Raw genomic sequence first — 26,077 nt, 5'->3', positions numbered from 1 at the left:
ACTGATTTCATAGCAGTTGAAGGATCTTCTGTTAATAATTTAAACATAAAGTTATATTCTCAGGCCACAGGCTTCCTGATTTATGTTTGTCAATATTATGAGGCTAACTAACTCTTGGGCCTGCTTTAACGAGTTTGAACATTTATGTAGCAAATTAAATTAATTAAGTCACTGGAATGGTTTTACTACTTTCATCATTACAGAATTGTAAAGAGAGTCTCCTTCATTTAAAATATCTAGTTTTTATCTTCTTTCATCTTTTAAAATAGCTTGCCATAAACCTGGAACTTTTCCTTTCTTGTGATCACATTTCTGGGCTTTACTTTGTTAATTCCACCCTTCAAGAAAATTCCACCATGTTTCTGAAGTCTGTTACTGTCTCAAGCACACTTTCAGGAGAACTAATCTCTTTTTCTTGTCAGTAACACACTAAGGTAGAGTCATTTGTTGTAGATTTTCCTTATAGGGTAACTTTGTATAAACTGAAAGTTTATATGCCCTTTAAACCAATCTTGGCATTCAATGAGCTGTTGAGATGGAATGAGTAAGCTAGTTAATACATAACTATAGAAGTCTTGGCATCCTCTGTTTCAAACTGTCTTTGTTTCTACCTTACTTTAGTTCATTGAGTTGCTGAAAATCCAGTGGTACAAAGCATTTCCTGTACATTGTTTTACTTTGTCCAAAAAATATTTATCTGTGGTTCTTATTTGCACATCGCTCTTATTTGAAGACATGGAAAGAAAACATCCTTTTGCAAGTCAAAGTGTAAAGTAGGGTCTTCTCCCTCTCTTTTCAGTGCCCCTCGCTTACCTTTTTTTTCTTCTCCCCTCCCACTTAAAACTTTCTTCGACTAGAAACTCATCGTTTCAGAAATTATTTCATATCTTTCTTGTTCCTTCCCAGCTTGTAAAAAGGAGGTAGCAGGTATATTAATATTTACTAAGGTGTGGATGACAGCCTCCTATTATGCTGCCCTTCTTGGGGTGGTTTTGCATTTTGAGTAAGGAGGCTATTTAGTCTAAAGAAATAAAGTTCTAATGATTAAATAGACTCTGAAGCAATACAGATTGCTAATAGAAGAAATATTTGGAGGCAAGAAGGTCTGTGTGTCTCTTTAAAGCATACCTGGTAATTCACTTGCACCAACAATAGTCCTACTAACAAGTTTGTTTTCCTTTAATAACTTGTCCAGAGATCTTCCCTTGGTTACATCTAAGCCTGTCAAAGTTTGTCTACCTGCAACTTGCATCCAAATCATCCATGCCTATGTGGTCTGTGTGATGAGATACAATGAAATTAGAACCAGAAAAAGGAGGGCTAAGAGGCCCTGAAATCTTTGCTAACCTACTTCTAGCTCAGAGTCACCTCTTGGTTACATTACCTTAAAAAGGATAACAGTATGAATGGAACACCGAAAGCAGCAGATCAACAATTAGCCTGAGGGAGAAAAGTGGGTCCTGACATGTAGACACCAGCAGGGGGGACTCTATCCAGGGACTACTCAGCATTCTTGCCCAGTGACTACTGCGACCTGCCTCCCTGGCAAGCCCCATCAAGACCAGAAGGTGGCTTTGGCTTCAGTCCTCTAATGCCCTAATGTACATCAAGTATATGGCTTTAGCAGCTTTCACAAGGCTATTTATCAGTCACCTCCTCCTGTTAGGAAATCAGAAGTGTTACCACTTTGAAGATGGTAAAGAAGAGGGGAATTTTTTTTGTTCTCCTCTTCAGGATAGAATTAATAGGATTCCAGCCCTTCAAAAGGACAATTAAGTGACAATTTTGGTGTTTGTTCATGGACCAGAGGAACTTATTCCCATTATGCCCTGTTGCTTATGCCCTCTTGTAAGATATAAATCCCTGACTTCTCTTCCATTCATATCTTATGAGGTTAAACAGAGAAAGAATGAAAATTGTAAGGACTGTGAAATGTCAGAGGTGTGGGAGAATCAGCTGGCCACATTGATGTGCACTGTTTTAGAACAGAAGTTCCTGCTGATCTTCATGGAGTGCCACGTAAATGTCCTGATGGCAGTAGGAAGAGCCCTCTGCTTGGGAGACAAGAGAATGTATCTGTCTTTCAGTAGCTGTGTGACCTGGGATCAGCCCGTTAAAAATTTCTCTTTCCTTATTTGTAATACAGAGTTAAAAATATTTTTTTCCACCAAACTCAAATTCTTATGTGGTAATAGGCGTACAAGTGCTTTGCAGATAAAGAGGCTTACAAATGGACACAACATTTTTTTATTCCACTGTACTGTAGCTGCATATTCTATCTTAACTAAAATCTCTCCCCTGTCCATAAAGGGCTATGTGGAGAAGGGAAACTAAAATCAGAAAAGAGGGCTTCCCTGGTGGCGCAGTGGTTGAGAATCTGCCTGCCAATGCAGGGGACACGGGTTCGAGCCATGGTCTGGGAAGATCCCACATGCCGCGGAGCGACTAGGCCCGTGAGCCACAATTGCTGAGCCTGCGCGTCTGGAGCCTGTGCTCCGCAACGAGAGAGGCCGCGATGGTGAGAGGCCCGCGCATCGCGATGAAGAGTGGCCCCCACTTGCCGCAACTAGAGAAAGCCCTCACACAGAAACGAAGACCCAACACAGCCATAAATAAATAAATAAATAAATAAATAGAAAAGAGATGATTTTCCCAGAGCTGCAGGGGAAATTCAAGGCTGAAAAGTAATTGTTGTTAATAGATCAGAATTTACCTATGAATTTTTTAAATGATGAATTTCATAAAAAATTAATTGCATTTAAATTATTTAATTCTCTAAATGGCTTTTGGAAAGGAAATCCTGCCTGTCAGGATCTGCCACGTCAATCTAATTTCCTTCTGACCTTGACAGAAATTATTGTCTCTGTTGACTCTGGTCCAGTCGCAGCAATAAGTTGTATTCATGAAATGTTACAAAAAACAAGTAATTCTTCTACTGTATTCCTTTCAGTAGTGAAATAGAGTTCCAGGCCCTAAAATGCAGGAAAAATTACTAGATGTTATTGAGGACATAAAAGGGTCCATGCAGAGAGTCAGATCTATATTTTGTCTCCTGTTTCCTTATTGACCAGGTCAGCAGGAATATTTCTGTGAGGGCATGTGGCTCTCCACCATGTTACTCATCCCCAGGGATCTATTTACTTTAGTTCCCAAATAAATGGGAGGAAAAATAGTTTCTCTGGATTCCTTTTTTCAGTAACGGCTTTAGTGAGTGAAGTGTGTATTGTGACATTTGACCTTTACTCTCTTTTTTCTCCCCAAAATATCTAATATCAAGTCTGAAAGTACAAAAAGTACTGTCTTGGAAAAGGAAGAGCCTACTTGAACTGGATAGATTACAGAGGCAATTCAATGTAAATGAGATCCAGGAGCCTGGAAAGATAAGATTAAGATTCACAGATAGGCAGACAAAGACTCCAGGTCTCCATCTCCACTTGAGTCTGGTCCTTAAGAGGAAACGAAATAAAGAGCAGAAGAGATTGGGATGGACATAATAAAAAGGCTGGAGCACAAAAGTTTTAAAATACTAGTAGGAGGTCTTAACTATCCCCGGGTTAATGTTTGTCAGATGTGGTTTGGCATACCCAGAGACGGAATATTGGGCCAAATGGCTGTAACTGTATGTAAGAACCTTTGAGTCTATATCTTCAATATTTTTCTTGCCTCTTTTAAGAGACTTTTATATTATACTAATATTTTTTAAAGCTGATGCAATGAAAATTAATTTAGAAGGTTTAAAAAATGTTACCCATTAAACTGCCAGCTCTGAAGTAGTAAAGACTGAAATTGTGTTGGCACCATCTTTTACTGACAAATAAGGAAGCAAAGAGCTGGCAGAAGCAATGCCATTCACAAAGCAGTGGGAAAGCTCTGGGTTCTGCTTGACTGGTGGTCAAGGGCAGGACCCGGTTCCTGTAGTGGGCATATCATGAAAGAATCCGGATCTCCTACTTCATGTTTGAAGGGAGCAACCATTGTGAATTGTCTGTGAGATCTGCCCCCAAGCCTTTGGTCTCTGAGCTACTGGAAGGCAGAGGTGTGTTTCATATCAGATTCTGCTTACACACATATACCGCTTCTCTTCTAATATGTGAAGATTTTTATATGTTATTTATTTTTCCAGCTTCAACGTGAACTAGATTATGTAGCCCTCCTTTAACCCCTCCCGGCCCAAAACTTACTTTTAAAAAAAATAGCTTTATTGAGGTATACTTCATATACTATACAATTTACCAATTTACGGTGTGCAATTCAAAAATTTTTTGTATGTTCACAAGGTTGTACAACCATCACCACAATCAATTTTGAAACATTTTTGCCACCCCAAAATAAACCCTGTGCCCATTACCAGTCTGGCAATCACTAATCTTTCTGTCTCTAAGGATTTTCTTATTGTGGATATTTCCTATAAATGAAATCATACTTTTTTTTTTGACTGGCTTCTTTAACTTACATGTTTTCAAAGTTCATCTATGTTGCAGCATGTACCTTATTCCTTTTTATTGCCAGGTATTATTCCATTGTATGGATATAACACATTTTAAAATCCATCCATCAGTTGGTGGACATTTGAGTTCTTTTCACTTTTTGACTATTATGAATAATGCTGCTTTGAACATTTCATGTTCAAGTTTTTCTGTGGGAATGTGTTTTAAATTCTCTTGAGTATATACGAAGGAGTGGAATTGCTGGGTCATACGGTAACTCTGACTTTTTGAGGAACTGCCAAACTGTTTTCCAAAGTGGCTGCACCATTTTACATTTCAGCCAGCAGTGTATTCGTGTTTCAGTTTCTTCTCCTCACCAGCACTTGTTCTTGTCTTTTTGATTATAGCCATCCTAATGGGTATGAAGTGGTATCTTGTGGTTTTGGTTTGCATTTCCATAATGATTAATGGTATTGAGCATCTTCAAATGTGCCATTTGTATATTTTCTTTGGAAAATATACGGTTCAGATCCTTTGCCCGTTTTGAATTTGACCTATTTGTCTTTTTTTATTGTGTTGTAAGAGTTCTTTATAGATTCTGAAGATAAGCCCTTTATCAAATACATGATTTGCAAATATATTCTCCCATCATTCTATAGGTTGTCTTTTTACTTTCTTGGTGGTGATATTTGACACACAAAAGTTTTTAATATTGGTGAAGTCCAACATACCTATTTTTTCTTTTCCCACTTGTGCTTTTGGTGTTGTATGTGAAATGCCTTTTTGTTTTTTTTGGCTGTGTTGGGTCTCGTTGCAGCATGTGGGATCTTCGTTGCGGCATGCAGGATCTTTTGTTGCAGCATGCGGGCTTCTCTCTAGTTGTGGTGCATGGGCTCCAGAGTGCGTGGGCTCTGTAATTGTGGCGCACGGGCTCCAGAGTGTGTGGGCTCTGTAGTTTGCGGCATGTGGGCTCTCTAGTTGAGGCATGGGGTCTCAGTAGTTGTGGTGCGCAGGCTTAGTTGCCCTGCGGTATGTGGAATCTTAGTTCCCCGACCAGGGATCGAACCCACGTCCCCTGCATTGGAAGGCAGATTGTCAACCACTGGACCACCAGGGAAGTCCCTGAAATGCCTTTGCCTAACCTAAGTCACAAAGATTTACTCCTGTGTTTTCTTCTAAGAGTTTTATAATTTAACTCTTACACTTAGATCTATGATCATTTGAAGTTACTTTTGTATATGGTGTAAGGAAGGGGTTCAGCTCTTTTACATGTGGATGTCCAGTTGTCCTAGCACCATTTGTTGAAAAACTATTCTCTTCCTGATTGAATTATCTTGACATTCTTGTTGAAAATCAATTGACCATAAAAATGAGAGTTTATTTCTAGACTCTCAGTTTATTCCATTGATCTACAAGTGTGTCTTTAGGCTAGTACCATATTGTCTCGATTTTTGTAGCTTTATAGTAAGTTTTTAAATTAGGAAGTGGGAGTCCTCCAGCTTTGTTCTTCTTTTTCAAGATTGTTTGGTTATTCTGTATCCCTTACATTCCCATGTGAATTTTAGGATCAGCTTGCCAACTTCTGGGGGGAAAAAAAAGGCAGCTGGGGTTTTGATATAGATTACGTTGAATCTATAGATCAATTCTGGCAGCATTGCCAATCCATGAATGTGGGATGTCTTTCCATTTATTTAGTTCTTCTTTAATTTCTTTTAACAATGTTTTGTAGTTTTCAGAGTACAAGTGTTCCACTTCTTTTGTTAAATTTATTCTTAAGCATTTATTCTTTTTGATTGATTCAGTTATAAATTGAATTGTTTTCTTAATTTCATTTTCAGAGTATTAATTGCTAGTCTCAATACCTACTTTTGACACCTGGTAGCAAGAGCTAAAAAGTAGGTTAGGAGGCATCAGTTGCTTCAAGTGGAGTAAATTACTTTCATGCCTGCATTGAGAGTGAAGTAGGCATCAGCACTTCTGAGCTGGTGAGGCCACACCCTACAATGACTGTGCTATCAATGACCTGATTCCTCTGTGACTATCATAGAAAAAGATTTTCTCTTGCTAAAGAATGTAGAAATTTTCAATCATTCCATGCGGCTTAACATTTTATTTTTACTACCCTAATTGTGTAGAGAAAACACTGTACTATTTGAATCATTATTCATTTGGGAAAAAAAGTTGATCTCTAAAAGATTATCATATCCTTTGGCTGACTGTGACTTTGCAACCAGTTAACAGAGTGTAAGAGTGTCCTGGAGGCATTGCAGTAGAAGTGATCCAGCTGGAGATTAATTATTACGATGCAAACCTCATTCTACATCATAGAACAAAGACTTTTGTCCTTTCTGAACACACATATAAATTCAGATTCACCAAACTCAAGAATATATCTCCAGTTAAGCCATTCCCTTGCTCAAAAAAGCATTATCCGTCTTTTCAAATTATCAGCTGTACTGGATCAGCTGGACATATATATGCAAAATTTCCTTTACCTCTAAATCTCTGGTGCCCGTTAGAGTCCCTTGCACATTGTAGTGCACGTTAAATGTTTTAATGTTTTTATTGAATTAGCTAGATGGAAGAGCTGGAGTCTGGAGATTAAATTCTGATATAATTCAGGGGTCTGTGAATTCTATAAAAGAATTTTTTAAATGTTGTGTTTTCATTTTAATGATAATTCTGAATCACCTGGATCCACATTATAATCAAGTTGCACTGCGCAATTTCAGTGCCCATGTTTGTGTTTAAGAAACATTGGTCTAAAACATTACTCAGAATGTATGTAAACTTCTGATTACAGAGGAGTACTGGCTGTAAGTGATCATTCAGTCTTTGGAAAATATAATTGCCTTTACCCAGCAGCACCTTAACCAGCAGGATAGGATATTTCTTAGTTATTTCCTGTTGGTAGATAGAAGAGAGTAGTTAAGAATGATTTTTTATCAGTGTTCCCTTCTATGTCTCAAAAAAAAGGAAGGGGGGTAGAAAGAAAGAAGGGAAGAGAAGAAGGAAAGAAGGAATAGAGGGCTCTGCAGACATTAATTGCAGAGTTTTGAAAGGATGGTGTAAAGATTTGGCCAACAGTGGAATTTTCTTTCTCACTTGATTTTTCTCGATTACACTTTTATGACCTGTTTCACTGAACCAGAAGAGTAGTCAAGCCCTTGAAATCAGCAGGTCCCCTGACTCCAGTAGTTTATTGTGTCAGCTCAGATTTGATAGTGCTCTTTCACTATGTAAGTGTCTCTTGTTTCAGGTCATCTCAGATCCTTTATGAGGGAAGGTGGGATCTGATAGGCATAAATGAATCTACCAATGTAGACTTCAAAGTACCATTGCAAAGCTTGACTAAAAAACAAATCTTCCAAGTCCTAATTTGTTGAAGGAATCTTTTCATATATACGATAATTGATACAAACAAGTCACAGGCAGGTTAAAATTTTTCCAGCTCTCTTTTCACTATGCACTTGATTTTTCACCTTCCAAAGCAACTCGTTTTTTTGTCAAGTTTGTTCAAACAAATCTAGATCCTTCATTTGTTTCCTTGAACACACAGCTGTTTGCTTCTCAATAAGGTTGATTATTGCTGACTTCCTGAGAAGAATATGGAGATGCAAATAGCCAGGTGTTGTCATTGTCATTGCACAAAGGAAAAGCCATTAGAGCTGAACTAGGATAAGCCCCACTGACTAGAATCAACTTGAGTAAGTTTCTAAAAGTAGTCTTGGGTTAGCTGTGTTCATTTCCCTGAAGCTGTTTCTGAACGCCTGAGGAAAAGATGGTGGTCTCTCCAACTTCAGTTCCATGGGTATCTCTTAGTCTAAATATTGTAGTCTACTGTGAACACTTTCTGAAAATGAGGGTGAGGGAGTTCAGAAATCAATACTATTTTTTGTAGAAGCTATATAATATGTATACTTTTAAGGAGACAACAGGATGGTAATGAATATTTGCCCTTGTCAGGGGGCAAGTGTATGCCACCTTTTCTGACAAAAGGTGAATTAGAATCTTGGAACCTTGTGGTTCAGATAAGTTTCGACTGAAGCAATACAAACTTCTCATCTGGATAAAGAAAAACACAAAAAGGCAAAAGCCAAAAATATATATATATTAACCAAAACCCCTCCTGGATGATATAATTGAGGTTTTGTTGCTTAATCAGAAACTAAGGAATAGCAGTGGGTGTCCCAGAGCCTGAGGTTTTAGTTTATAATGAACTAGTTAGTCAGTAGTTGTGAAATATACTCAGCATATAACCCCTTCACATGAGCTCCTACTGTAAATAGTTACTCACCTTTCTTTATTTAATAGGTTGGCAGATGTATAAAGATGACTCTGTTCTTTGGCATATATATATATATATATATATATTACACACACTGATATTTTGAGTCATGCCGTATACTAGGCTATTGTCCCAATTAAAATTGTAATTAGAAGAAAGAAAATTATTGGGTTTAATTTTTTCTTTTATATGTTATAAAATTGACTTTTGAATCCTTTTAAAAACATGTACTACTTTAAGTTTGTTTTGGCAAATCTAACTTTTCTGGCTTTGTATTATTTTTAAATTACTATATTTATTTATTTATTTGGTTACGCTGGGTCTTAGTTGAGGCAGGCGGGCTCCTTAGTTGTGGCTCACCAGCTCCTTAGTTGCAGCACACGGGCTCCTTAGTTGTGGCATGCGAACTCTTAGTTGTGGCATGCATATGGGATCTAGTTCCCTGAGCAGGGATCGAACCCAGGCCCCCTATATTGAGAGCACAGAATCTTAACCATTGTGCCACCAGGGAAGTCTCTCTGGCTTTGTATTGATAAACATAGAACTGACATAGAAGTAGTCTATAGCATTAAATTTTCATATGTCATATCAGAATGCTTTTGGCTGCAGGTAACAGAAATTCCCAACTCAGTTGGCTTAAACAATAAGGAATGAATCATTGCATATGACAGAAAGTTCTGCACTGGTTAATTCTTTGCCTCCATGACATCATTCAAGATCCAAAATCTTTGCATCTTTCTACTCTGCCAGCCTCAGCTTTATTGGTCTCATCCCCTGGTTCCTCATAGTTCCATTTGGCTGTAGCAGCTCTGAGGTGTCATATTCTTTTTTTTTTTTTGAGGTGTCATATTCTTATCATAACCAGAGGCAAAATATTTTCTTAGGGTCTTCCAACAGATTTTCCTTACGTCTCATTGTTCAGACTGGGTCACATGCCCAAAGCAATTAAGGCAAGGGGATATGTCCACCGTGATTCATTTAAAGCAACGAAGACCTTAGCCTGAATCACATAAGTGATGGTTGGGCAGGGGGGAAGGTGGATATTTGAACAAAATTAGAGTGCTGTTTATAAGGAAGAATGGGAAAATGCCAGTGAGATGTACACAACAAAGTTTGACATGTAGGGATCCCTAAAGCTCAAATTAAGAACCCTTTTTGTAGGATCTTTAAATTCTGTTATTGCAGCCCTTGAAGCTGTATTCTCTGATCATATGCATTCATTTTGTTCTGCATAGAAACCTGGAAACTGCTGACCCCCAGCCTGGAGACTAGGATCCAGTACAGTCTTAAGAAACCAGCCACATAGCATGACAAGAGCTAGGGAGAAGGAGGACAGTCAGAGGCTAGCAGAGCCTCCAGGAACTGGGGGCAGAGCTGTAAATCCCCGAAGAAGACCAGGTTTGAGCAAGGGTGTGGCAAATCTTGACTGTGTATGTGAGGTCTAAGGGAGATCAGGTTGCGGAGAACGTGACAGCAGGGCACTTTGAGAAATGCATGCAGAGTGGGTGCAGGGAGTGTCCCAGATCGTCCAGTCCAATACCTGGAAAACAAGGTAGCAAGTGGGCCCAGAGCCAGCTGACTGGGTACAGTACAGGGCTCTTGAGATCCAAGTCTCCACTGGCTCCTCTTAGGTACGCTTGGGAGTGGGGTTGGTGGAGCATGCAGTTAAATGGATGCTCATTTGGAAAGTTGTAATGAAGCTCTGGCAGGGCAGGAATTTATACAAATGGAATGTTAAAATTTGGTTTTGTTAATGTAATGGTATGCCCTTGACTTTTATGGTAGGTCAGTGTAAGAAACAGCCATATGATTTCTACATTGAATATAAAAGTTCTGTTGTCCATTCTGCTCTTCCCTTTTCCCCCAGGTCTTCACATGACTTGTTCCTTCAGCTCTTCTCCTCTGACAGCTTTTCCCTGAGCTCTCACCCCTGACTCTTAACTGCTCCCCCCTCCTTATTTTTCTTCATAGCTCTTATTGCTGTTGGAAAGTTTATTTACTATTTATTGTCTTTCTCCTCCACTAGAAGTAGGCTTCATAAAGATGGGAACTTTGCTTTCTTGTTCATGCTATATTATCTCCAGTACTGAGAACGTACTTGGAATATTGTAGGCACTCAGTTAAGATTTGCTGAATGAATGAGTGAGATACCTCTTGGTATTCTTCCTAAAATTTTTGTCTCGTAACGAATCTATGTTCTTTCTTTTATTGAGTAATGGGAACTATGTTTTCTGTTTCCTTTTTTGCCTCAGCTACCAGAATTGCTAAACTAAATTTGGGGTTCATTTGCAATAACCATTCTTAGCTTGGGATATGTGTACTGCTTCAATTACTATAGAACTTTTAAAAAATATTCAATTCAGTTTCAATATTTTTTATTGTAAGTTGCCTCAAATCCCATAGGGAAGTAAATGAGGATTGAAGAATAATAAATGAACTGACTGATTGACTGAAGGGTAACTGGGAGAAGTCAAAAAAGAACACCAGGCTTTTGAGTCTGGATGAAAAAGAATACTGGAGCTGTTGTTAATGGAAATTGGTACCAGATCAAAACATTACTCATAAAAGTATCTTTCTCTGTCACCATTTTGGGCACAACTCACTCCATTGTTATTGCTTGGTCAGTTTTTTTCCTCTTCCCCAGTAGGCTTTGAATGCCATGAGGGGAGGGACTCTGTCTTTCTTGTTTATGGTCCATAGTGCCTAGCACAGTACCTGGCACACAGTATCTTTTCTTTACCACTTATTTTTTTAATCCATTTTTAATTGAAATATAGTTAATTTCAATGTTGTGTTAGTTTACCACTTATTTTTAACTTTAAATCCCTACATTAGTAAATATTAACTAGTTTGTCATCTGCTCTTACCTTTTCAACCTGCAATTTCCCCTCCTTATGGATTTCCAGACTTCCTTCATTTCTCAGTGACTTCCTTCCCATCAAGGACCTTCATTCCTTTAACCACAGCAGCCTCCCACTCCAGTGCTCATGAATATGTGCCTTTTCTTCCTTTCTAAGTCTCCTGAATCTCATTCCCCTGTTGGCTAAGCCAAAGGTGACTCATCACCTCATAGACTTCCAACTGGAAGGGGCCTGAGAGACCACCTCGTCTAATTGACTCATCTCCAGTTGGTCCGGGGAGGTGAAGGGAATTGCCCTGAGTGACACTGCTAGTTGGCAGCAGGGCCAGAATTAGAACACAGAGCTCTTAACTCTGGATGCACATCTCACACTGCAGAACGAGCAAGCCCCTTTCTAGCTCCAGAAAGGGAAAGTACTATAACAAAAGTAGAAAGATATGTTTTCCTCTTAGTTGGAAATATCTTAAATGCATTGTATCATAGGAGTTAAGTGTCAGACTACCTAAGTTTGATCTTGGTTGTATTTACTCTTTGGACAAGTTATTTAACCTTTCTATCTTAGTAAATCCTTTTTCTCTTTTATCTATGCATTTGTATATTTAATATACATATTTAAATCTGTAAGTGTGGTTTGTTAATATTGAGAGAAGTTGTGTGTGTGCATTTTTACATACATAAATGGAATAATACTGGTTCTATTAGTTTCTTTCACTTAACAGTGTCTTAAGGAAATTAAATATTGCCTTAAGAAATATTTTCTTAAGGAATATTAAATTTTCTTTAATAGCTTCTTTTTGGCTGCACGGCAGGTGGGATCTTAGTTCCCCGACCAGGGATCGAACCCATGCCCCCTGCAGTAGAAGCACAGAATATTAACCACTAGATCGCCAGGGAAGTCCCAGGGGAACCTTTCTATATTGTTGCACTTAATTCTATCTTGTTCCTTTTAATGACCACGTAGTATTCCATAATATGTATGGTTATTTAACCACTTCCACATTAATTAATATTTAATTTATATCTTCTCATTTTTTACTATTACAGTTCTGCAGAGAAGCCTTTATGCAGATTTTGTTGTGCATACATGTGACTGCCTTCACTAGGACTGATACTCAGAAATGCAAATACTAGTAGGCACAAAGTCCCCTCTTTTCTATTCTGAAAATAGGCTATGGCTAAGTCATCACTGATTCAATTTCTGCAATATATGTTGATATTAACTGAGCAGGAGGTGAGTCTTGTGACTGCATGTATTGTGTTAGGAACTGGGAGCATTTTAGAGAAATTAGTCCTCATCTTTTTCTTGTATTGTAAGGAAAGTACATTGTGTTCCTGACTTTGAGGGAAAACAAAAAATAAACTTCCTCCTCCTCCCCCTTCCAAGAGACTAAGATTAGTGAAATTATGCTAAGCAACCTCTGCTTGACTCTGTGATGGCTTTAACTGCACAGTACTGTAATTGTTGGTACTTGTCTGTTTATACCCACCCCCTAAACTTTGGGCTGCTTAAAGGGTAAAGATTATGTTTTATCAATTTTTGTATCCCTAGAACATTAGCATGATACTGGTGCATAATTACATTTTATTGAATAAATGAGTGAATTCAGTTCAACATTGGTATTTGTTGAGTACCTAGTATGTGCAAAGATTACTAAGAACCAATAAGAACAGAGATGAAGCAAAGTTCTACCCTCAAGGAATTTATAGTCTAATGGGAGAAATAGATATAGGCTGAAAACATCTAGGAGTCAAGGCATTAGTAACAAATGTGATTTAAGTACAAAGTACTGTGGGACTTCCAAGGAGGACTAATTAAGGCTGACTGAGGATATTAAGGGAGGTTTTCATGAACAAAGGAAGTGGCATTTGAGGCATTTTAACTGGGCCTGATAGGGCAGGTTGGTGACTTTTCTATGTATGTTATCATTTTGGTGACTTTAAACATATGCTTCAGAAACCATTTTGTCACCATTTAGATATCATGTTACCTTAGGGCTACAGAAAGGCTGGAAGTGGAGTGTTATACTTGGGTTCTGGAACTAGGGCCTCAGAGCCAAGATCAAGTCAAAGCAGCTTTAGTTCTCAGCCCATCTGTGGAGGAAGAAGTTGTTTGCATTAAAAAAAAAAAAAAAGTCAATTCTGAGTGCCTTGGCGTGCTGTTTCTCCTCTGTTTAAGAATAAAATAATACAAAAACCTTTCTTGGCCCCACTTCCTTGACCAGCTATCACCCCATTTCTTTGATATGCTGTGCAGAAAACTCCTTAAGTGATCTGTCTCCAATTCTTTTTCTCCCATTATATTTTAAACCCACTTCTGTCATGCACTCACCCCTACCAATCCATCAAAACTGTTCTTGTCGGGCTTCCCTGGTGGCTCAGTGGTTAAGAATCCACCTGCCAATGCAGGGGACACGGGTTCGAGCCCTGGTCCGGGAAGATCCCACATGGCGCGGAGCAACTAAGCCCGTGCGCCACAACTACTGAGCCTGTGCTGTAGAGCCCACAAGCCACAGCTACTGAGCCCACGTGCCACAACTACTGAAGCCCACGCGCCTAGAGCCCGTGCTCTGCAACAAGAGAAGCCACTGCAATGAGAAGCCCGCGCACCGCCATGAAGAGTAGCCCCTGCTCACGGCAACTGGAGAAAGCCCGTGCACAGCAACAAAGACCCAACGCAGCCAAAAATAAACAAATTTATTTTAAAAAAAAACCAAACTGTTCTTGTCAAGGTCAACAGTGACCTCATTGTTACTCAATCTAATGGTCAATTTTTAGTCTTCTTTTACCTGACTTATTAGCAGCATTTGATGCAGACCATTCTTTCCTCTCTGATACATTTTCTTCCCTTAATTTCTAGGATACCATGCTAATTCTCCTCCTACGTGACTGTTTATTCCTTTTCAGTCTCCTTTGCTGGTTCTTCCCTTCCCAGACCCTTCCCAGATGTAATGTTGAAGGAAGGGTACAGGTTTGGTCCTCGGTCCTCTTCCCTTCCCTGCCTAAACTCACTCCCTTGATTATACATCTAGTTTCAAGGTTTTAAATATAATCTACATTCCATTGATTCCAAAATGTATATCTTCAACCCAGACTTCTCTTCTGAACTCTCTATATATCTTCCACTGCTTCCTCAACATATTAAAACTGAATTCTCCTGCTCCAGGCCTGCTTCACTTGGAGACTTTCCCACCTCAGTTGATAGTAACTTCATCCTTCCAGGCACAAAAGCAAAAATCCTGGAAGTCATTATTGGAGTCCTCTGGAAGTCATGTTGGTGTAATCTTCAGAATATATGCAGAATCTTTTTCTCACCCCCTCTACTGTTCAAGTCACCATCCTCTCTCAAACAGCTTACTGCAGTAGCTTCCTAATTTGTAACCTTGCTCTACCCCAGACACACATACAGACACATACACTACTGCATGTTCTTAGCACTGCAGCCAGAGTAATCTTTTAGCACTTTTTTGCTCAAAATCCTCCAAAGGCCTCTCATTTTACTCAGAAAAAGCCCAAGTCCTTACAGAGGCCTACAAAGGCTTACAAGCTCTGCACCAGCACCCACCCCTGCCATCACCCCTCTAGCCTCCTCTTGGGCTTTCTTGATGTTCCTCCACAGGCATGCTCCCCCACAAGCTTTTTTTTTACACTAGCTGTTCCCTCTTCCTGCTGTGCTCCTCCCCCAGATGTCCACATGGGCGACAGCCTCACCTTCTAGCCTTTGATTAAATGTCTCAACCATCTCAGTGAGCCAACCATGACCATCTTTTTAAAAACTGAAGTCTGCCACCATCTTCATTACTCCTTTTTTTTTTTTTCACCCTGCTTTCCTCCTCCTGCCCCCCCCCCCATGGCATTTATTACCTTCTAACATACTGTGTAATTTACAATACAGTGGAAACTCCAAGAGGGCAAGACTCTTTGCTTCTTTTGTTCACCAGTATATCCCAAGCATCAGGAGCCGTGCTTAGCATATAGTAGGACTCTCAGTAAAGATCTACTAGATGAGAGAAGAATCATAGATCTCTCTTTGACAAGGACCCAAAATGCCTTGATTGTCTTTCACTCAATTTGCTTGAGTAGGTAGGGTGATAGTGTAGGAAGAGTACTGGGCTAATGACCAGGCTCTAGCCTAGGACCATACTTGCTGTTTGTGTGACTGTGACAGTTGTATTGAGTTTGTGAAAGTTTATTAAGCTATGCACTTATGATATGTACATTTTTCTCTTTTATATATATGTAACTTTTAAAGTCTTCAACTATTTTATTTCCACATGTAGGTTTTTAGATTATAATTGGGATTCTACTTGCTTTTTCACAAAATAATTCATCATGAATATTTTCCCTAACATTATTCTTCCAGAGCATGATTTTTAATGGTTATGCAAGTACTTTGAAAAGTATAAAACACCATACAATGTGCCATGGTGATATGTTATTCCTTCTTTAAGAAATTGAAAGTTTGTTTGGAAGTATTTTGATTTTTTCCCTTTTTCTACAGGGGACATGGTCTCAAAGTACCGAGAACCTTTGATCCACACCTTCCTGAGGGGAGCAAGAGATCCAGATAGTGCTCACAGGGCCAGCAGCTTATCCAACCTTGGAGAACTGTGCCAGAGGCTGGACTTCATGCTGGGCTCTGTGGTTCACGAGGTACTGCATGTTGATTCCTTTCTCTAAAGCTTGTTTTTACTTGAACCTATGATATAGCTCAGCACTGGGAGTTAGGAGACCTGTGTTCTTTTTCTAGATCTGGTAAGTCATTTAACCTACCTCAGCCTCGCTAGTCTCATATATATATTGAAAGTTGATTTAGTAGGAATTTTTTAATTGCAAGTGACAGGAAGTCATCTTAACCTACTTTAAGCCATAAAAGGGGATTTATTATAAAGATTCCAAGGAAACATAACAGAATTGAAGAAGCTTTGAGGAAGTGCAAACAGAAGTTTACCCTAGTTTTCTGGGCCATCTGTGAGTCTCATCTCTGTTTACAGAAAACTCTCAGGCAAATACATAATCTAATTGGCCCTCTTCGGTTGGAGGTGCCTTGTATTCAGGGAGACGGGGTCTTACCAGAAAAGAGTAATTAAGTTCCATGTTTTGTTCACTGCCTTATACCCCGTGCCTGGTACATAGTAGGTAAAGGATAAATGAGCAGCCAAAATAATAGCCATACAAGATGTTGGCACTGGACACGTCTCCAGTGTTTAGAGTTTAAGGTTTAAACTGGTTTTAGAGTTTAAGATTTAGTGACAAGAGAGGCCGCGACAGTGAGAGGCCCACGCACCGCGATGAAGAGTGGCCCCCACTCGCTGCAACTAGAGAAAGCCCTCGCACAGAAACGAAGACCCAACACAGCCAAAAATAAATAAATAAATAAATAAAAATTAAAAAAAAAAAAAAGATTTAGTGAAAGATACATTGCACTGTTGTCCTCTATGAATATCTTTCTTTAGCCTCTTAAATTTTATCTTTGCCCTTGTGTTTACTTAGTCATCAATATATGAACATATGTGTCAAGTACATACTATGTACTAGACACTCTGCTATTTAAAGATGATGATGGGCAAAAGAAGACTAGTTAATATGTTGCTAGGTGTCTTTTTACTCAGTGGGCTTCACCATCTTAAATCTTTAAGGAAGAAGATGGCTTATAAATTATAAATATGTAAATAAAATACAGTTTATATTACCTTATTATTTATGAGGGACTAGATTTTTCATATAGAGCACATAAGTTTACAAGAACAAAAACTTAGTAACTTTGTAATACTGGCTTCTTTCACATTATTCGGTATCCTAGGGCTGACCATGTTGAACATCAAATCTTAAGAAGTATTTACTGAGAAGGAATTTTCTTCAATGTTTGGTGATTGTGTCTTATCAACAAGCAGAGAAACATGCTCATGGATGTATACATATGCTTGAATTTATGGTATTGCCTGACTCCTGAGCTTTATATGCTTTGTTTAATTGATTATAAAGGCTACTCATCGTTAATTTTCAACTTAGGACTTTTAGCAAAGTTATACATCAGTTGTTTCCTCTTTTTAAAAAAAAAAAATTTTATTTATTTATTTATTTTTGGCTGCGTTGGGTCTTCGTTGCTGCATGCAGCCTTTCTCTAGTTGTGGCCAGCGGGGGCTACTCTTCGTTGCGGTGCGCGGGCTTCTTATTGTGGTGGCTTCTCTTGTTGTGGAGCTCAGGCTCTAGGCATGCAGGCTTCAGTAGTTGTGGCACGTGGGCACAGTAGTTGTGGCTCGCGGGCTCTGGAGCCCAGGCACAGTAATTGTGGCACACGAGCTTAGTTGCTCCGCGGCATGTGGGATCTTCCCGGACCAGGGCTCAAACCTGTGTCCCCTGCACTGGCAGGCGGATTCTTAACTACTGCACCACCAGGGAAGTCCTCCTCTCCTTTAACTCTAACTTGAGGGACACAGCCATATGCCCAACTTTCTGTATCTGTTTTTAATAACTTAGAAACAATGATTACTACCAACTTAAAACGTTTCAGTGCTCTAATATACATGAACCATTGGGCGCCTGATTTTTATTTGTTTTGGATGGCACTTTGCAAATCTCTTATTCTTTAGTGTATTAACTTGTAACACTTAAGGACTTTGCCAGTCTATTTGGTTATAGCAGCTAAAGATTTCAGTCTGTTATAAATAATCTGGGTCATACTTTGAAATGGTTCCCACATTTTTTTTCTCTGTTTATTTGATCTGTTCACATGACTCAACCCAAAGTGAACCATAAACCATGAACTGAAACAAACTCATGGACCATGATCTGAACCAAACCCAAATATTATTATTCTTAATAACAGAGATAGGATTCGCATACTATACAATTCACCCACTTAAAGGGTATAATTCAGTGGTTTTTAGTGTATTCACAAAGTTGCGTAAGCATCCCCCAGTTTCTTTAAACATGGCCATGAGCTGAATAAAAATTTCCCCCAGATCTCCAAGTGAATCAGCTCAGATTTGACAGTATCCCATACATTTTCTAAAGCCAGTGAACTCAAACTATGCCTGACATCATGATCTTCTCTGAACCCAAAAATTGAGACCGTATTTCTTTTTGAGTTCCTAGATCTTCTTTCCTTTCTCTCTCTTAAGGAAACTGTTGCACGCTGGTAGCATATGATTTCCTGCTGAAAGTGTTGGAAGAATTTCTTGGTTTGGTTAATTAGAAAGATTGAGCTAAAGCAGGTTTGGTAACATTTAAGAAGTATCATCTTTCTGGAGACCACTTGACCTGTTGAAAGAGAACCAAATTTCCAAGCACACTTGGGGATGGGAATAAATGAGGCCCTGTCCCACCACCCACTTACCTGTATTCACTTGGTCAGATGACCTAGACTCTGGGCTTGGTTTCCCGATTTAGAAAATGGGATTAAAATATCTATAATGCAGGATTGTTACAAGGATGTAGGGATAATGTGTATGAGTAATATAGTGATTTATTCAACAATTGTTACTGAGAGCCTGCTATATGCCAAGCAGCACTCTGGACACCTACAACATATCATTCTTCAAAATGGACAGTGATTCCCACCTGCATGGAGCTTACGTTCTAGGGAGAGGAGACAGACAGTAAGTGATACACATAGTAAAATATATAGCATAGTAGACAATGATAAGTTCTGTGGAAAATAAGAAAAAGTAGAGCAAGTAAGGGTGACCAGGATTATAGCATTAGGTGGAGGGGAGGTTGCAGTCTAAATGGGGTAGTCAAGGTAAGCCCCATTGAGAAGGTGATTTTTGAGTGAAGAAATTTTACTTTTCTGTATTAAGATTTTTCTTTAAGGAGCATTTTGGTCATTTGAAGGGAGCTGATGATGACAGTGATGAGGATGGACAGCAAGGAGATGAGAACAGGGGTAACCAGTGTCCTTCAAATGTCCTCAGTCGTACATTTACCGAACACCTGCAGTGTTCCAGGCCCCTTTGTTACAGGCCAGGAATACAAAACCCGAAAGATACTCCCTTGTCTCCTGGGCGTGGGTAACCTGTGGGAGATACAAACGGCAATGATTACAGCTACAGTCCAGTTAATTGTGCTGGGCGCTGTGGGAGCACATGTTAGGAGCCCCTCAGTCAAGTTTGGGTGTCGTCAAAGACGTGCTGGAGGAAGAGACTCTTAGAGCTGAATCTGGAGAACAGGTAGAAATTAGGTAGCCCAAAAAAGCAGAGGCGAGCATTTCAGCAGAGGGAGCAGCTTGTGCAAAGGCACTGTGGTGTGGGACAGCCTGACATGTTTGAAGAACTATAGGAAGATCCAAAAGGTTAGAGTGAAGGGGTGGGGCGAGCGGTTAGCTGGTAGCAGGTCTGAAACAAGAGAGCAGGCAGAGGCTACATGATGAAGGGCCTTGTTAGCTTTACGGCCTTCTGGCTCACGGCGAGAATTGAGCGTTGCTTATTAAGCCCTCAGAAATGAAGTATGAATAGGTAGTAGACTGTTTGCTTACCATGGGTGCTAACATAAAGAGAGAATCCTTCCTTTTGTTTCAACCTTAGAATTGAATGTGAGGAGCTGCTGCCCTGGGGGTACCTGTCAGGCAAACCCCTTGTCCAGTGACCCTGCCCCACTTCTAGAGACCTGGACACTCTGTAACGTCAATCCCAGGAGTGTTTATTATCATTAATAATTGTGAGCACAACAAGGACAGAACCAGTCTTTATTTACCTTTGTATACCGCCTAGCGCCGAACACAGCATTTGGCATAGAGTAGGTACTCAGTGTTTACTGATTAATATTGAAGGAAGAGGAAGATAAGGCTTACTTGGGAAGACTAGTTCCTACATGTTTTAAAAATAGTAATTGGGACTTCCCTAGCAGTCCACTCCGCGCTTCCACTGCAGGGGGCATGGGTTCGATCCCTAGTCAGGGAACTAAGATCCCACATGCTGCGTGGTGTGGCCAAAAAAAATAGTAATCATAGCAAGCACTTAACACTCTTCTTAGTGCCTTACGTAAGTCAGCTGATCCAATCCTCAAAGAGGAAACTGAGGCACAGAGAAATTAAATCAGTTGCCAAGTTCATGCCGATTGGAAGTGGCAAAGTTGGGATTTGAATGCAGGCAGTTGGTTCCTGTATCTGCGCTCTTAACCACTCCTCTATATTGTCTCTCAATAAATGTTTCAATTCGTTTATAAGATTACTTTTGTGCCTTTGAAAAAGAAGGGAGTTGCCATGTGAGAAAAGCTACTGACAGGAAGGGTCATGTAGCTCTGTTTTAATAGCACTTGCTTTTGGCAGTGAAACTTCAGAAGACAGTATATTCCCACTGATTTGAAAAACCAGGTGTTTCCATCCCACATAATTTCTGTCTCTTCTTTTTAGATGTTCCTTCTTATGTAGCATCCCACACTTGCCATGTCATCAGTGCCAAACCAGCTGCCTTGGGTGGACTGCAAGTTTGAACATGATTGGACACCTGACAGTCTTAGTATTTCAGCCATTGAGTCCTCCTGTAGTCAGACCACTCTTGTCCATTCTCATTGAAAAAGTGGGAGATTTGGCCTGGCTTTTAAGTAATTCTTCATTCATTTGTTTTTCATTTGACAAATACTTACTGAGCACTTACTCTGTGCCAGTTATGAGACTGCAACCAAGCCTTATGCTAGATGGGGGGGATCCGGCTCTGAACACAGCGAAGTTCCTGTCCTTGTGGAGCTGACATTCTAGAGAGGAGAGTTAGGTAACTAACAAGCAAGTGTGTAAACAAATACATACTGTGTCAGATGGAGTAAGTGCTAAGGAGATGAATCTAGTAAGGCAAGGGACATGGAGGGAGTTTGCTATTGTATGTGAACTTGGATGAACAGGAAAAGCTTCACTGATGAGTGACTTAAGCAGAGCCATGAAGGGAGCAGGAGCTGATCCAGGCAGATCCATGGGGAGAAAGCATTCTGGGCTTTGGCTTTTACTGTGAGTGAGATGGGAAGCCAAAGCAGAGGAATGAAATGATCTAACTTATTTTGAAAGATCATTGTGTCTTCTTCTACGACAGTTCTTTCAGTGTCTCATGAAAACTCTTGAAGTCTCTTGTAGTCTCAGAAATGCTTGGCCTCAGTGTGTACTGGTGGAAAAGGAGCTTTAACTCTGGGGAAACTTGTCTTTGGATGCAAACTGAAGGAATTCTTCTTCGTGAGTGTTTGTCATGTGCCAGGTATGTTAGAGGACACAGACAAAGGGCCCAATCTCTTCCCCCAAGGAAATCTCAGTAGAGTGTGAAACACAGAGGAATAAATAAACAGTGGACTAGAGTGATCTCCTAGGACAAGCCCAAGGTGCTGAGGGAACACGGAGCTGGGACCCTCAGGTAAACTGTCAGGGTTTACCTGACAGCAAGAAAGTCACATTGATCAAGTGTTAGCCAGGCAGAGAAAGAGGGGAAGTGTAACTTGTTTTGATGTAAAATTGAACAAACCAACCACCATAGGCTCTTCTGATGTGATCTGATCTGGGGGTCATAGCTGTGGTTCTTGGGCATCTGAAGAAACCTGTCCTCCCTGATGGGTGGTCCAGACTTGGGCCCTGTCTGTGCCATGACAGTGCTTGCTGGTAGGGAAGGAACGTAAGGGATAGGACCAACCCTTCCACAGTCTCTGTACTGGGAATTCAGGTTTTTCCTCTCTGTTGATGTCAAGATTTAACCTGTTTGGAGAGCATTATTATTGTTCTCCGATTTCTCCTTGTTCTTGTCAAGAACTGTATTGCTTAAAACCAAATCTTGATAGGCTCTTTCATCTTTATCGTTCTCCGTGAAAAGTAAATATGATTTAAGCAAACCACAGCGAGAGGCCCATCCCCAGTACAGCAAATAAGTTACACCCCAGGTGACAAGTGCAGGAGCAAGCCACTTGTAAGGTAGTGCCCAGAATTCCACGAACCCGAGCTTTGGGGTCTGATGCAGAGCTATCACCTCTGATCCACTAAATGATCTGAATTGATTACCAGATTTGCCACAATCAGTGCAGTTTCCTAAGTGGCAGGCCTCATGCACTGAGATGAGGGCTCGGGTAGATGTCCTGGGAAACCTCAAGGAAGCGAACGGAGCCACCATGGTTCTGTTCCACGTCAGGTTTTTTTTTTTAAGTCTTTATAGAATTTGTTACAATATTGCTTCATTTTATGTTTTGGTTTTTTGGCCCTGAGGAATGTGGGATCCTAGCTCCCAGACCGGGGATCGAACCCTCACCCCCTGCATTGGAAGGCAAAATCCTAACCACTAGACCGCCAGGGAAGTTCCCCACGTCAGGTAAAGCAAAGCTTGCGGGAATTAGAGGCCACCTTGCCTTTGCTGGTAAAGTTTCTTAGTTTACAAAATAGAAGGACAGATGGTCTAGTTTTGAACAAGTTAGCAGACTGACTGAATTTTAGCAGGAAATTTTAGGGAAAGGGATGAAGGTGCAGCTGGAAAGTTGAAATCATGCTTTCTTGATACCTCAATTCTGCTACCTCTCTTCTGGAATTTTCCAAAGTTGGTTTTTGGTACTCTTGCCATTTGTTTTATCTTTATTTATATTTCTGATTATGCTTGGTGCATGCCAGCTGTTTGGGGAGTGATGTTTTCTGTATTTCTGTTGGCTCCTATCAAGTGTCAAATTGCTTAAACTGACCTTTAGTGTTTCCAAAGCAGTCGTCATTTTTGTCTCTGCATGGCTTTCAGAAATGGATATGATTTATATAATTTAGCCAATAAAAAAAAATCCTTCCATAGTTTGGTTTACTAGAATAGGTACATTGACCCTTAGGGCAGGTAACATGAAGATCCCATGGAATTGGTTTCTGCCCTTTGGGAAGACTTCCAATTCATACATTAGTAAAGACCTTACATCATCTAGCTATCCGCCAAAGCTTTTAGGCGGGGGTGGAAGGCAGTGTTGAGTATGTCCTTGGGCTTGGAGGTGAGAGAGACTGGCCATGGGGGCGACTTGTTCAGACTGGACAGTTAGAAGAGAGCGGCCATGCGACCTCCCCGCTTCTGGTGTTTGACGAGGAGTCTACCCCACTGGCTTGTAGGAGAGCAACGTTACGAGTTGGTTGCGGGAGCTTGACCTGAACAGAAGGCTCTTCTTATCTCTCAATGATATCTGCAAGACCATATTAAAATTCTGATGCTTTAAAAACATTTTGCACAACCGAACATTATTCCTTTCATGGGATTTGATCCTGTGACAGAGGTGTTGAGGAAGGTCCAGGAACTCTTCTGTTCACAGGCTTCTTCTTGATTGTCCTGGATGGCTGATTGCAGGTGGACGTGGTACAATCTGGTGCATAAATCACTGGGAGCAGGAGGCCATTCCAGCTGATCTCAGTAAGGCTTGTAACAACCAGCTCCTCTCAGTCACACCTGCAGGGTGGCCCTGGGATTCAAGGACTGGCCTTGCAGGGGAGGCCCTTTTCCAGCCAGGATGCTTCTGCCTCTCCTGATTGTGGAGTAAAGGCCCGACAGTCACAGCTGGTGCTACACTGAGCCCTGAGGCAGAAGCATGGCCCACCAGCATAGTGAGGCAGAACAGAGGTGGCAAAGCTGGGCACCGGTGGGGTTCCAGGCTCGGAGCCTTTTGCCCGCCAAATGTGGAAACACGGGCCCAAAACTAAACCTAGAGGGAAGCAGGCAAAAGGCTTGGGGGAGTCTGAGCATTACATGGCCCTGGGCTGGCTTTCATACTTTAGTTATCAGACTGAATAAGCTAAACTTTTATGTGTCAGGAAGGACTCAGACCTAGCTCTAACTTGTTTCTCTGATTTCAGCTCTTACCTCTTAAATACTAAGCCTGCAAGTGGAGGTACCTATTATATTGTTGCCTGTTTGGAGGTCACCCAAGAGGCTCCTCCTAGGACTGAATTGCTTCTACTGTTAATGCCAGAGGCATGGAAGCCACTGATGACCTCGAGTCAGGGTTCCAGGTCAAAAGCAGAAGCAGCTTGCTGGGTCTTACTGAAAAACAGCCCCCAAAGAGTTGAGCTTTTCTGGGATTTCCCTTCACTTGTAAGCGTCAAGTTTGTCTAATAGATGTACAACTTGATTAAATGCCAGTGCATCACAGATGCAATTATATTTAAGAACAAGCTACTTCTTCTAATCCCTTTGCCATCACTGATTAATTAGACACTTTGAACTATGCCCAACTGTTTGAAAGCTGTGAAAAATACAACCTGCATAGTTAAAATTTCTGCACAAGCCTATTTCCTCATTTGTGCCTGTATTCTTTTTTTAAACCTTTAAAAAAACCATTCTTTAAACATAATATGTATTTATACATGTTCCCAAGCACACAATCTGGCTATTTTCTTATCATGGTTAGAAAGCCTTCCACAGTTGGCCAAGATATACACTCACACAGTAAATCACATAACAAAGTATGTGAGAGACCAATTGAAGAATGTAGACTTACCTTCAGATTTTTGCTGTCATTGGTCACACTTTCAAAATTTTTGTTTTTTCCTTTTCATTCTTGCACATATGCCTTAGAAAGGTTTGTTGCTGTTTGTTGTTGTTGTTTTCTAATGGTATCTCTTTATGGAGGTTTTAGAATATTTTTGTGCCTACCTGGAGCAGGGTGGGGGCAGGATGGCTGGTACAGGATATAGAAATTTTCTCATTTTATGACATATAATTATCAGCTATATATCTGCAAGTAAACATTACCATGTTTTGCAAGTAATTTCTAAGTCCTTTCTGTTATAGAGCTGTCTTCTAAAGTAAACGAGCCCTGAAAGACCCGTTCCACAAATGAAGAAGCCCAGGCAGGGAGTCTTAGCAATTGGCCCCTGGTAACTCACGTGGGTGTACACTAGAATTGTAGGACTGGGACGTCTGGACACGCTAGAGGAAGATCAGTTTGAATATTTATGTATTTCTCTATCCCTGGGCTGAAACTTTCATCAGTTGGCACGTTGATATTCATGCCAGACCTTAAACTCTGAAGCCTACTTAGCTAAATCTCCATGGTCCTCCGTCCCTAGAAGCCACTGTGTTTCAGACCACTTTTTCTTCCTTCAATTTGATGTCCCCAGAGTGGGGCAAGTAACAGTTCTTCCCACTTTTGAGGAAATATTCACCTTTGACCATACCTTTATTATATACCTGTATTCCTTCCCACTCCCTAGTCTCCCTCCTGAATTCCAAACCAGATTTTGCCCCTTTCCAGACAAGCCAGACTAAATCAAGATCTCTACCACTATATCTCTCCCTCTTCATGGAGAATGAGGAAGCATCCCACCCCTCTCTAAGCCAGATTGTTTGTGATGAATGTGTAGAATATGGAACACAGTTGAAAGGTTTTAGGTGATTGTGCAATCCTGATTTTTATTGACTTCTTCTTCCCTCACCCTCCTAGGTAACAGCTTGTCTGATTGCTGTGGCTAAAACAGACCATGAAGCTGAGGTGCGCAGGGCTGCTGTCCATGTGATTGTGCTGCTGCTTCGGGGACTCAGCCAGAAAGCTACTGAGGTACGTCAGTCTCTTACCGTTTGCAAATTC

General features: G+C 40.4%; 2 protein-coding genes and 1 long non-coding RNA gene across 7 annotated transcripts in view; 2 read left to right on the top strand and 1 right to left on the bottom strand.

The window, feature by feature from the left end:
* The window catches only part of HAS3 (hyaluronan synthase 3), a 229,423-nt gene that overhangs the window by 147,042 nt on the left and 56,304 nt on the right, over positions 1-26,077 (top strand). The window lies entirely within an intron of this gene.
* Positions 1-26,077, top strand: part of TANGO6 (transport and golgi organization 6 homolog) — a 178,982-nt gene that overhangs the window by 122,053 nt on the left and 30,852 nt on the right. Inside the window, exons 16-17 of one of the 3 annotated variants that reach the window (XM_082369795.1) lie at positions 16,074-16,225; positions 25,934-26,047. In XM_082369795.1, coding sequence (XP_082225921.1) covers positions 16,074-16,225; positions 25,934-26,047 — 266 coding nt within the window. Of the gene's footprint in view, positions 1-16,073; positions 16,226-25,933; positions 26,048-26,077 lie in introns of those variants that run through there. The other 2 variants (XM_082369797.1, XM_082369796.1) reach the window with 2 other exon arrangements.
* LOC309617566 overlaps positions 1-26,077 on the bottom strand; it is a 147,484-nt gene that overhangs the window by 91,308 nt on the left and 30,099 nt on the right. The window lies entirely within an intron of this gene.

This window comes from Balaenoptera borealis (assembly GCF_965194805.1).
Source record: "Balaenoptera borealis genome assembly, chromosome: 19".
Classification (NCBI taxonomy): domain Eukaryota; kingdom Metazoa; phylum Chordata; class Mammalia; order Artiodactyla; family Balaenopteridae; genus Balaenoptera; species Balaenoptera borealis.
The sequence above is the reverse complement of the archived record's forward strand: the minus strand, read 5'-3'. Positions and strand labels throughout refer to the sequence as shown.